The sequence below is a fragment of the Rhincodon typus genome, chromosome 23, assembly GCF_021869965.1.
Source record: "Rhincodon typus isolate 14 chromosome 23, sRhiTyp1.1, whole genome shotgun sequence".
NCBI classification, from domain to species: domain Eukaryota; kingdom Metazoa; phylum Chordata; class Chondrichthyes; order Orectolobiformes; family Rhincodontidae; genus Rhincodon; species Rhincodon typus.
In genome coordinates this window covers 45,862,438-45,874,870 of record NC_063354.1, presented here as the reverse complement: position 1 = coordinate 45,874,870, position 12,433 = coordinate 45,862,438, and the positions used below count along the sequence as shown (strand labels likewise).

General features: G+C 40.7%; 1 protein-coding gene across 2 annotated transcripts in view; it reads left to right on the top strand.

Annotated features, from left to right (window-relative positions):
• myo15b (myosin XVB) overlaps positions 1-12,433 on the top strand; it is a 179,155-nt gene that overhangs the window by 143,123 nt on the left and 23,599 nt on the right. For both annotated transcript variants that reach the window (XM_048610620.1, XM_048610621.1), the window contains exons 36-40: positions 2,067-2,161; positions 2,538-2,615; positions 5,168-5,264; positions 11,604-11,752; positions 11,832-11,956. In XM_048610620.1, coding sequence (XP_048466577.1) covers positions 2,067-2,161; positions 2,538-2,615; positions 5,168-5,264; positions 11,604-11,752; positions 11,832-11,956 — 544 coding nt within the window. The remainder of the gene's footprint in view (positions 1-2,066; positions 2,162-2,537; positions 2,616-5,167; positions 5,265-11,603; positions 11,753-11,831; positions 11,957-12,433) is intronic.

Sequence of the window (12,433 nt, the reverse complement as noted above, 5' to 3'; positions counted from 1 at the left end):
TGGTGAAACTGGTTGTTGTCTGTATTTATATTCCACATGAGACTCCTCCCAATCTAGTTCATCTAATTCCGTTCTCTCCCATATGCTCACCTAGCTTTCCCTTAAATGTACCTGTACTGTTTGTCTAAACTACAGCCAGTTTCACATCTGGCTGCAATATCTCCATGGTAAAGAAGTTCCTCTTAATTTCATCATTGGATTATCAGAAACTATTATATACATAATTGCTTGGTTCTACAGGGCTTCAGTGTTGCTAAAAAAGTGCTGTTAAAATTTATGTTTTGCAATCATTGAGATAGACACGAGGATACCAAGGTTCAAAGGGAGCCACAGTTCATATGGCATGATAAAAGGGTGCTGGTTGTTTGACAAGCCAGCTCTGATTGGTCAAAGCATTGTCATGGGGAATGCATGAAAAGAATTACTGACCTCCATGCTTGTGCCTAATTAAAAGAAAGCACAATGGCTGGTCATGTTCCTTTTTGTTGTTGTGGGCATGTCCCTGAATATGAATAAATGGAGCTTCAAGTGAGCAATATTGTGAGCCTGATTGATATTGACCTGATGACTAGCTGATTGTGTCAAATAGCTTGGCCCTTTGGTGATTTGCAATAGGCAATGTAATGACCAGACTCAACAAGTTTGTCCTTACAAAACTGAGAACACAATATCTAATGTTAGATGTGACTCTATGATTATTCAAGTGTGCATGCTCTAAAATGTACTAAGAACTATGCTGACAACCAATTTAAGATTATTAGTCAGCAAAAAATGTGGCTCACTTACATTTGCAAGAAGCTGTATATACTGGTGGACCTGCTCTCTGCAGGCAAAAGGAACATGTTAGAGAATTGTACATTTTTTGACTCAAACAAAACTCAACCAATCAGAGCTGACTTACCTACTAATCAAAAACCTTTTTTTCATGAAGTATAAATTGATTCCCTTTAAAGTTTGGCACGTTGCATCTGTCCTGATGTGTAAAAGAAAAGCCTTCTCAGCATGTTCCTTTTTCCCAGCATACCTATTATTATATATTTACCCAGTTTTGGCCTGCCCACAACTGAAAACATCATGCCAAATTATAACAAGAGAAAAACATTTCACTCATTGTTGGGAGTGGGGGTAAATTCTGAAAACCAGTTCCCTGACCCAAACCCACCTCCAACCAACCCATTGCCAATTATAACGGACACAGTTGGTCGGTGGCCATTCCAATCCAAGGGGACATGTCGGATTTTAAATGTGATAATAACGCCATTGGTCTCAGTGGCATTTAGGTTTTAAGTTTTAACTTTATTCAACTGACTTCCTATATGTTGTAAAACCTGGAAACTTCAACAAGGCGAGAACCCAAAGGATTTCAGAGGTACACACCTACCTCCTGGTTTCAGAAGCTTTTGCAATCAGCTCTCGTACCCTGCCAAGATCTTCATCCCCCTGAAACTTCTGATCCCTCCAACCCCATCCACTATCTGAGGTCTCCAAACAATACCCTGCACCTCCCCCCACACCTTATTTACCTCTCCCACCACCCAGCTCCCCTCTCAGTTGCCCACCTATCCCCCAACTCCCAAAGCCAATCTCCATCAATCTATCCTGCGAGGACATGACTACTGCTGCAGCTTTGTTGATCAGGCTCCTACCTGGGTGGATGGCCAAATTCCCAACAAGCTAGTGTCTAGTTGGAGAACCCATCAGTGTAATGCTGATGAGTTAAAGCTTCTTATCGCATGGAAAAGTGCCAAATTGAAAGTTCCTTAACATTGGCTGATCAAACTACTCCCTGCAGGTCACATCAGTTAAAACCAATAACTTCATTATGTCGATCCTATTGAACACCTTCACAATTTTGATTTGGTTACCCCTCATCCTTCCCTTTCCTACAGAAAAGCACCCCAGCCTGGTCAGTATTTCCTGAAGATTATAACTGATGGATTACTAAATCTCTTGCACAGTATCATAGAGATAAAGAGAATGGGTAATGGAACAACTTTTTGCAGGTAATTTGTAGAAACACTGCTCAATTGCAAATACTAAACCAAGTCTATTGTTTCTTTTCCCAGCAATAGCAATGGCTTGTCAGGACAACGTGTATCGCACATTGAAATATGGGGGCCGGCAACACATCCCATCCACCCTTGAATTGGAAGCTATCATAGTAAGTTTCATTAGGGAGAGGATGGTGTAGTAGTTATGTCACTGGATGAATGTAGCCCAGGCCAATGCTGTGGGGACATAGACCAAAAGAACTGCAGATGCTGTAAGTCAGAAATGAAAAACAGAAGTTTCTGAAAAGCTCAACAGGTCTGGCAGCATCTATGAAGAGAAATCAGAGTTAACGTTTCAGGTCAAGTGACCCTTCCTCGGAACAATCCACTCAGTTGTATTAATCTATAGAATTTATGGACAGGCTGAACATCAAAGTGAGAAAGATGCTGAACAGATGCAAATTATCAACAAGTCTCTTCATTTTGGACTGATTGCCAGCACTGCAAAGCACATTTAATTTGAATGATGCTCTGTTTATCTGACAGAAAGGACGCAGCTCAAGGAGAGTCATTGTGTACCTACCTGGGAAGTTGGAGCATGCAGCCAAGATCAAGCCCTTTATGGTATGTCTCGATGATTGGACAGGCAAAAATCATTTGACTAATGGCATACATTGGGATGTGCTATTTTTAAACAGGATCTCTTTTACTGATTTGTGATTATTAACTTTTTGATGTTAAACCTTGATTATGTTTTTTGTTTCTGAAATTTACAAGGGATATTGTTGGACACAGTAACTTTCACATAGCACGGTATGATTTGAGTGTTCCAAAATGCTTTCCAAGCTTCAAACATGTAATTTGTAATGTGGAGGTCAGAAAGTCCCCAGAAAGTGACTGTCAGACAATTTAGGTCAGCACTAGATATTCTCTCATAGCATCAGTAGTCTCTTCTGGAAAGCAGGTCTCAGGTCCTTTAAGTTGAAGAACTCATCTTTACTGTTAAATATCAAATTTTATGATAATGCATCCTGGATTTATAACAACATAACTCCTGTTTGACTGTACTGGATACTGTAATTTCAGACCTTCTCCCTGTCTTCCCCAATGCGTACATTCATCCTATCTAGTGAAAAGTGCCTTTCCAACTCCAGGAACTGTGCTTGAATTAGTTTTGTGCAAATCTGAAAGCATAAACAATTGCATTCAGTATCAATACTGACATTAATGGGTGCTTTCCAATGGGAATCCCCTATCAAATATGTCTGAAAGAAGTAGTATTGGGAGAAATACCAAAGAGATCACAGCAGCATGAAGTGGTCACATAGTGGTTGTGTTTTTCCTTAAATAACATCTTTGATTATTTGAGGGTTGCTAAATGATGGTTTATACTGTGATTTTACCATCATAGAACGTGATGAGGCAAGACCTTAGTCAAAACACTGATCAAACCATGTTATTGTTGGCATTCTTCTGAACAGCCCACTAGTTGTTGAGCCAACTGATCTAACCTGCAACTCCACCAGAGGTTCTATTTCTGGGCTAGAAATTCAGAGATTGTCTTGTGGCACTATGAGTAGTATCTCTGTCTCTAAGCCAGAAGATCCAGTTTCAGGTCACACACCAGAACATTATGGCCAAGGATGCAGTGTTCATAATGTGGCCAAACAGAATCAATCCACAAATCCAGACAATGACAGGCAATGCATAGAGTCATACAGCATGGAAACAGACCCTTCAGTCTAACTCGTCCATGCTGACCAGATATCCTAAATTGATCTAGTCCCATTTGCCAGCATTTGGCCCATATCCCTCTAAACCTTCCTATTCATGTCTCCATCCAGATGCCTTTCAGATGTTGTAATTGCACCAGGTTCCACCACCTTCTCTGGCAGCTCGTTCCATACATGCACCACCCTCTGCATGAAAGTTTTGCCCCTCAGGTCCTTTTAAATCTTTCCCCATTCACCTTAAACCTATGCCCTCTAGTTTAGGACTCCCCCACCCCGGGGAAAAGACCTTGGCTATCCACCCTATCCAAATCTTAAAATTCAGTCCAATAGTCATGAACAAAATGATGACTTCACAGTGTTGCAAGCGTTATAGACACTTACAGACATGCCAGCTATTCAACCGTGACAGTTGCACTATACTATATCTTGTAGGAGATGGCACACAACTAGTGGCAGCTGGAATTGTTTGGAGGGAGAGAGGTGTGCCCTTGTAGGCAAAGTTAAGACAGCGCATTAGCTACACCATGCAGCTGCCAAATGGCATTACTGGGCATCAAATCAGCATTGTTTTGATGGATACCATGATCTGCTTGCTTTGTACAGTTCTGCTCAATATTCAGTGCACACACATTAAGGACTTTGCCAAGGTGGCATCAGTCATGCTTCGCATCAGAAATTTATGAATGCTCACTGATTGCTTCTTCGGAACCTTAAAGGGAATCGTTACGCTTACTAAAAGCATTGCCCCCAGTGTTTTCCATGTTAAAATCAACAAATTTTCTCTCTGGTGTTCTGGTATGCAATCCAACGTTTCAATCTCAGATCATAATTGTGATGATGTTTGTATATTGCAACAATATGCTTCTGAGATAGAGTTTAATGCACATTGATGGGACAGTGTGAAGGGAGCTTTCCTTTGTATCTAACCCCATGCTGTACCTGCCCTGGGAGTGTTTGTGGGTGGCTTAGATAGAGTTTACTCTATATTCAACCCTGTGTAGTATCTGTCCTGGGAGGGTTTGATACGGATAGTGAGGAGGTGCTTTATTCTGCATCTAACCCTCTGCTGTACCTACGCTGAGAGTATTTAAACAGTTCATGAATAGGGACCCTTACTCTGTATCAAAGCCATATTGGGGCTGTAACATAATGTTTGATGTTGATACCTATACCCTTTATTGCAATAGCTGGAAAATCCACTTTTCCACTCACAGATTCTCAATTTAAAGCTGTTTAGAAAATTTAGTGATTAAATTTTGCCTTCACAATATTTCCAATTTCAGCTGAATTTCAGAGAAAGTTCTTGGGAGTATACATTGAGCTCTCTTTATATTTATGTGTACTAGCCTTCCCTGTGTGCAGCTTCCAGACATGAAGTGATCAGCTGGCTTTGATGAGAGCCCCAGAACAGAAAATATTCTCAATCTGTTTTGCTTGGTTTAGGTCGGACAGGACATGGTGATGGAAATTTGTGCTAACATTGGAATTGTTGATTCTGAAGAAGTCAAGGAGTTTTCCATTTTTGCTGACAGGAAAAATGGTGAGTGAAAGTTATCAGCATAAAGAACCAATGGACATACACATTCACACAGGGGAATATTGAAAGGGTTAGAGATAAGCATGAATAAGCATAAAATGTGCAAGAAATACTAAAGGAAATACACGATAAGGGGTTAGATACATGGGAAGAAATAAGGAATCTGCAAAGATAGGGTTTAATGAATATGTAGGTGAGCCTCTGAGGTACTTTGCCAGTCATGTGACATGGTAGTTGCGCACTTTCATGGATGGTTGGAACCAGTGCTGCTCAAAGAAGGGAGTTGTGCTGCCATATCACATGTATATTGTTTATAAATATTTTTTAAAGAAACCTTGACATCTGGCCAGAGATTAAATGGAGAACATTAAACATGGTGGTAACAGTGAAGGCACAAATCTAGAGTAGATTGTGTCTTTCTCAAAAAATCTGAAGAACCATGAGGCCTGGTTGAGGGAACAGCAGGAAATTTCCTGAGAAAATTTGGTAAGTGGAAAATATTCCAGAGTGCGGAAAGTGAGGTATACTCCACAATATCAGCTTGTCCATGCCAGCTGAGCAAGGTATAGATCAACCTCAGGACTCCATTTGAAATATAAGGATAAAAACATAAAAAAATTACTGAATGCACCTACTTCAGTGTTTCCAGCCATGAGGGGAATTGGAAAACTCCTTTATTGGACACTTCCAATGCAGTTACGTCACATTGAAGGATGAGTTTATTTGAGATAGAATACTCAATGATAAACTCTCAGATTTTTTTGCTGTTCAAAGGCTCAATGTTAGACCAGGCAGTCGAGCATTCAAATCAGGCCAAAGGGCTGCTGTGGCAGAGTGGTAATGTCCCTACCTCTGGGTTCAAGTCCCACTTGTCTCAGAAATATATTGTACCATGCATGAATGGACAAATTAAAAATATCTATCAGGCAGGAAGAGTTCAGTGTGCAAAACAAAGGGTAGTTTGATCTTAGAGTAGGATAATAGGTTGGCGCAACATCGTGGGCCGAAGGGCCTATACTATGCTGTATGTTCTACGTTCTATGTTCTATGTGATTCGGCTCAATCTGAGGCTCAGTTCCAGCCTGTGAATTGGCTAGGCCCAAAGACAATGCTGGCATTGTTATGCAAGAAGGCAATAGAAGTGACAAGTTGTTCAGTAGGGGACATCTATTGCTTTCACTGGCAGAATCAGTTATTTTCAACAATTATGCAAAGCAAAATTATCTCTAACAGGTGAATCAAGCAAATAATTCCTGAACAAAGTAGGATTCAACAAACTGAATGACAAACAGAAGAAAACATGGAAATTGCACACTTTCTTGGTCAAGTGGAAATTACTGACTCTGCAATAGAATTGATGATCGAGACCAGGACTTTTGGCCAGTCACCTTGAAAATCAATTTGGATTTTCTTCTCAATTCAAGAGGAATTATTATTGTTCTGCCTGATACTTTCAAATGGTTTTCAAATCATCAAGTTCTGGAGAACATACCATTTTCAGTTAAAAACAGAAAGTGCTGGAGAAATGCAGCGGATCTGGCAGCATCTTTATGTATTATAGAATCAGAACAAGTTCTTGAGTTCACAAGCTTATCTGCAACTAGGCTATCTGCAGCTGGTAGAAAATGCTCCTGCTAGACTGAAGATGCATAATGCCAAAATGGTGACTATATTCTATTTTGTGAGATTTAACCTCAGGATCACGAGGAATATGGGCATTTGACCCAAAAAAATTGAACAACATTACATAAAGATTGATCTCGCCTATTTCAGGCTTTTGATGTTTCATAGGGAGTAAATTGAAGCTTTTTTTTTGTCAAATATCACCCCAGTTATTCCAAATATTTCATTAACTTCATGATACTCCTCCAGTCATACTTGAAGAAGATGAGCCTATTTCTATAGAAGTTTCTTGAAAGGAGACATATGCAGGGGGTGAACCAGAGAACGTGTCATTGTCAGAGCCAATTCTGGTGTTTCAAGAAGAAAATCCTGCTGTACCTGCACATGAGCATACAAATTAGGAGCAAAAGTAGGCTAATTGGTTCTTTTTAGCATGCTCCACTGTTCAATAAGATTGTGTTTGATTTGTTTGTGTTCCAAATGCAACATGCCCATCTGTCCCGAATAATCTTTGATTCCCTTGCCTCAGGTGATCTGCCTACCACTGCTGCCTTAAAAAAACTCAATGACCTCCTCTCCACTGCCTCCTGAGACAGTGTTCTAAAGTCTCACGATCCACAAGAGAAAAAAATATGTCCCCTCATCTCAGTCATAAAACTTTTAATTTTAAAACAGTATCCCCTAGTTCTGGGCTCACTAACAAGAGCAAATATCCTTTCCATATCCACCTTGTCAAGACCACTCAGGATCTATAGTCTTCATTCTACTGAACTCCAGTGGAAAAAAGCCTGGTCTACTCAACCATTCCTCATCAGGCAACCCACTCATACATCACTTCTGAGTGATTGACGCAGTATATTAAGATCCCTCTGATACTCCTGAAGATCATAGTGAACAGAATTCTGATGAAGAGTCACTGCACTCGAACATTAACTCTGCTTTCTTCCTGTAAATGCTGTCAGACCTTCTGAGTCTTGTCAGCAATTTCTGCTTTTGTTTCGGATCTGCAGCAGTTCTTTGTTTTATAACAGAATTCTTCATTTGTTTCTATTGCCAAATTATGTGACAAATAGTTTAATGAAGGAGCACTACCTGTGACCATTGAAGATGTGACAACAAGGTGCAGGGCTGGATGAACACAGCAGGCCAAGCAGCATCATAGGAGCAGAAAGGCTGACGTTTCGGGCCTAGACCCTTCATCAGAAAAGGGGGAGGGGAAGGGGGTTCTGAAATAAATAGGGAGAGAGTGGGAGGAGGATAGAAGATGGATAGAGGAGAGGATAGGTGGAGAGGAAACAAAAAGGTCGAAGAGGCAGGGATGGAGCCAGTAAAGGTGAGTGTAGATGGGGAGTTAGGGAGGCAATAGATCAGTCCAGGGAGGACGGACAGGTCAAGGGGGCGGGATGAGGTTAGTAGGTAGGAGATGGGGTGCGGCTTGAGGTGGGAGGAGGGGATAGGTGGGAGGAAGAATAGGTTAGGGAGGCAGGGACGAGCTGGACTGGTTTTGGGATGCGGTAGGGGGGAGGGGAGATTTTGAAACTTGTGAAATCCACATTGATACCATTGGGCTGCAGGGTTCCCAAGCGGAATATGAGTTGCTGTTCCTGCAACCTTCGGGTGGCATGGTTGTGGCACTGCAGGAGGCCCAGGATGGACATGTCGTCTGAGGAATGGGAGGGGGAGTTGAAATGGTTCGCGACTGGGAGGTGCAGTTGTTTATTGCGAACCGAGCGTAGGTGCTACCATTGAAGACGTGATGGAACTACCAGCACTTTCAATTATGCAATAAATTCACCCTGATCTTTCAACCAGCAACAAAGAAATTGGACTCTCCTATGCCCTAGCCCACACTCCCACACACCAAGCCTTGTTATTACAGCTTGCTATTACACACGACCCTTTATTAACCACTAACAGTCTCCATTAACAGCTATTCACCCTCCTAGCCAGATCATTATCCACTCCTTTGTCTGTCCAACTGTTCTTCTCTCTCTTTGGTCTCCTATTGTTTAACTCCTTACCCATTCACCCCAGCCTGTCTTCTGCATAAAAACCAACATTTTCCTAGCTACAGAGATAGTAGGAACTGCAGATGCTGGAGAATCTGAGATAACAAGGTGTGGAGCTGGATGAACACAGCAGGCCAAGCAGCATCAGAGGAGCAGGAAGGCTGACATTTTGGGCCTAGACCCTTCTTCAGAAATGGGGGAGGGGAAGGGGGTTCTGAAATAAATAGGGAGAAGGGGGAGGCGGATAGAAGATGGATAGAGGAGAAGATAGGTCTAGGCCTGAAACGTCAGCCTTCCTGCTCCTCTGATGCTGCTTGGCCTGCTGTGTTCATCCAACTCTACACCTTGTTATCTCACATTTTCCTTGCTACCATCAGTTCTGAGGAAGGGTCACACCCAAAACATTAGCTCTGATTTCTCTCCACAGATGCTGCAGACTTACTGAGCTTTTCCAGCAATTTCTGTTTTTGTTTCTGATTTACAGCTTCCGCAGTTCTTTTGGTTTTAAACATGCAGATTAAACCTGATGAGATTGTACAGGATCATGGAGAGCAATAAACACCTTTGCATATCTAAGAAAGTCCTTCAGCAATACTGAACATACAGATGATGTTTTTGCTTTGCTTGACAGCTGAGAAAATTCTTTGTCTCGTGTTCTAGGCATACTGTCAGAAATAATGCCACTTAATGAAAAAAAGTTCTTCTTGGATCGCCTTTTCATCCAGAATGGTTTACAGACATTAGATATGGTCTCCCAAAGCAATAGCAATCTCTGAAGAGAGATTCTCTAATTCACAGTTCTTATGTGAGTCTTTTGAAGAAGTAAATCCATACTCTGCAGTCTTCCTGATGATTCACTCACCTCTTCATCCTAAATTTGAGAATTTGGCACAAGGACCTCAATTAGTAAATGTATTGCTAATGTAGAGTAACAGTGAAACCTGGCAACTCTTATTTGATGGTATAACTTCACAGTTCAGCATTGTTTTATTGCCAAATGACTTTTTCTACTAAAGATACCATGGGGAATTACTACAAGCTGAAACTGATCAAAGTGAAGTGGTATCCTAGTCATCACCTAGCAGCCTTGATATTGATGCAACAGCCCAAAGGCAACCAGTCTGATGAATACCATGAAGTCCAGGATAATGTTACCAATCCTGATACTTTCATTTCAGCTGCTGAAAGCACCATTCACAGTCACCGGTGTTGATTTTGGGATCTCATGATCACAGTTACCCCATATAGGCAGTCGACAACTTGTAGCAATTTTCTGACAGTTTATTGAGTTTGTTAAGAAGCAGCAGTTTAGATATACATGAGTTAATTAGATAAAGAAAGTACATGACTTTAGCAAATGAGAATGCTTCATCAATCCCAAATCTGTTCTCTAAAATGGAGTGAATTCTGAAGTGGTATCTTTGTCTTTGTTCTTTCCTCAAGCTAATTGTAGGGGAACACCTGGTCTTCTATCAAGAGAGTAGTAGATCATTTCCCTGGATCCTTTCACTCACAACCATTTCTCCCCACCTAACCCTGTTAATATATCTTATTTTGGAGTTGGCCATCTATGTTGCCTCAAGCACCTGCTTAAACCCTCTTAATTAATGATGATGGGCAGCTAATCATAGTGCCAGAATGACCACGGTCATCTCTAAGAGTACCCACTTTCATCTGAGGGTTAGTTCACCATTCTTTTGAAGAAAAAAAGACCTATTTTCCCAAAGAACACACGGACAATAGGGTATATTTGGTGCCAGATAAATTGCTGACATTAGTTCAATAGGCATTGTGACCTCAGTATTTTTTGTAATTCTTCTTTTGTTTTTATGTGCCAGAAATTTGGTAAGTTATTACCTTGTACTCCTGTAATAGCTATTCAAGGAAATCTCATTACACAGTAAATAATAGGAAAATTTTGTTTTTAAGGGATCCCAGTTTCTACCACCAGATTATTACCCTCATTCTCAATTTCCAATGTCCAAACCTGGGAGAACTGTCTCCATGCAGGTGAATCTGTCAACAGCGGACTTCGGGGGAGATAGTGAGATTGGAATTATTCTGTTAAGTGGGAAAATGTTTAGTTGAATGTTATTAATCAAGAAAATACTTTCAGTTGACAATATTAGAAACTGATGATGTACTTGGGGCAGATGTAGACAGGGTTTAATAATATGTTTTTAAAACTCTGAGGAATTTTGGGATGGAACTGTGACCTCAGTAATCATGCCAGAAAACTTTTCTAGAGGGTTGAAGCTCGAGTAACTCAGAGCAAGAAGCTTTGCTGACTGTAAACATGTGGCTATTCTTAGTAAATATTGTTGAAAGAAACTTTGAGTCCGGTCTAAGCTTATTTGAAGAAGCGATGCTGAGACAGTAACAGTATAGAAAGGGTATAGAAATACACAAAGGTAAAGGGAGAAATGATAGGGTCAGGGACAGAGAACTGACATACATAAAGGGACAGCTGATAAAGTCAGAGGTAAAGAAATCTAATGGAGGATAAGAACAGCAAATGAAAGGCATGCTCGGGCAGATATCACAAAGAGTCTGCATACTAGTAGCAGAAATGTTATGAACCTCCAGTCACCAGTTTTGTATGTGTAGAAAGGCTGTTTCAGGATTTTCTGCCGGTTTCATACAATTGTGCCTTGATATCTTATTGCTAGAGAATTTAGCCTCATTGTCACTGTTGTCTTCATTTTTGCAGGAGATGTTGTCAGACCCATCAAAGCAAATGAATACATTTTTGACTTCCTGTTAGATGATAACTCCATCAGTCTTCATTTCCGACGCGTTATTTGGACACAACCTTTGCATTTTTACAATGATCTCTGTGTTTCTGTACATTATAATCAGGTAAATCTTTGATCAGTGTTTTCACCTTTAAAGTGACTGGTGCCTCTTATTTATTCAACCCAGTTCTGTTGTTTTTTAGGTACTTCCTATTTACCTCAAAGGACAGTTACTTTTTCCAACAAACATTCATGGGGCAGAACAGCACACTGCGATACTGGCAGCATATCAGCACAAAACCAAAGGATCAGGCCCTATGTTAGATGTGTAAGTAAACAAATCTCTTTTTACAATGAGAAAACAAAGGTGATGAGTGTACAGTACGACATACCAATAAGGTTGAAAATATCAGAAGAAATGTGGTTAATTAGGATGTAGTAATTAGATAGTCCTAACCTTTAGGGTTTTAATTGTAAGGTGCTGATGATTACTACCTGAGCTATATGGAATTTGGTATAGGGTAAATAAGATTACAGAGATGCGTGTATTGCACAAAGACTGTGTGGGAGAATAAGTTCCAGTTCATTAGGCACTGGTACTACTACTGGTGCAAGTGGAATCTGTCAAGACAATCTACACCTTAACCATAAAAACCAAAAGAACTGCAGATGCTGTAAATCAGGAACATAAACAAAGTTGCTAGAAAAGTTCAGCAGGTCTGGCAGCATCTGTGAAGGAGAAAACAGAGTTAACGTTTCGGGTCCGGTGACCCTTGCTCAGTAACAATTCCAGCCTCAGTCTGAG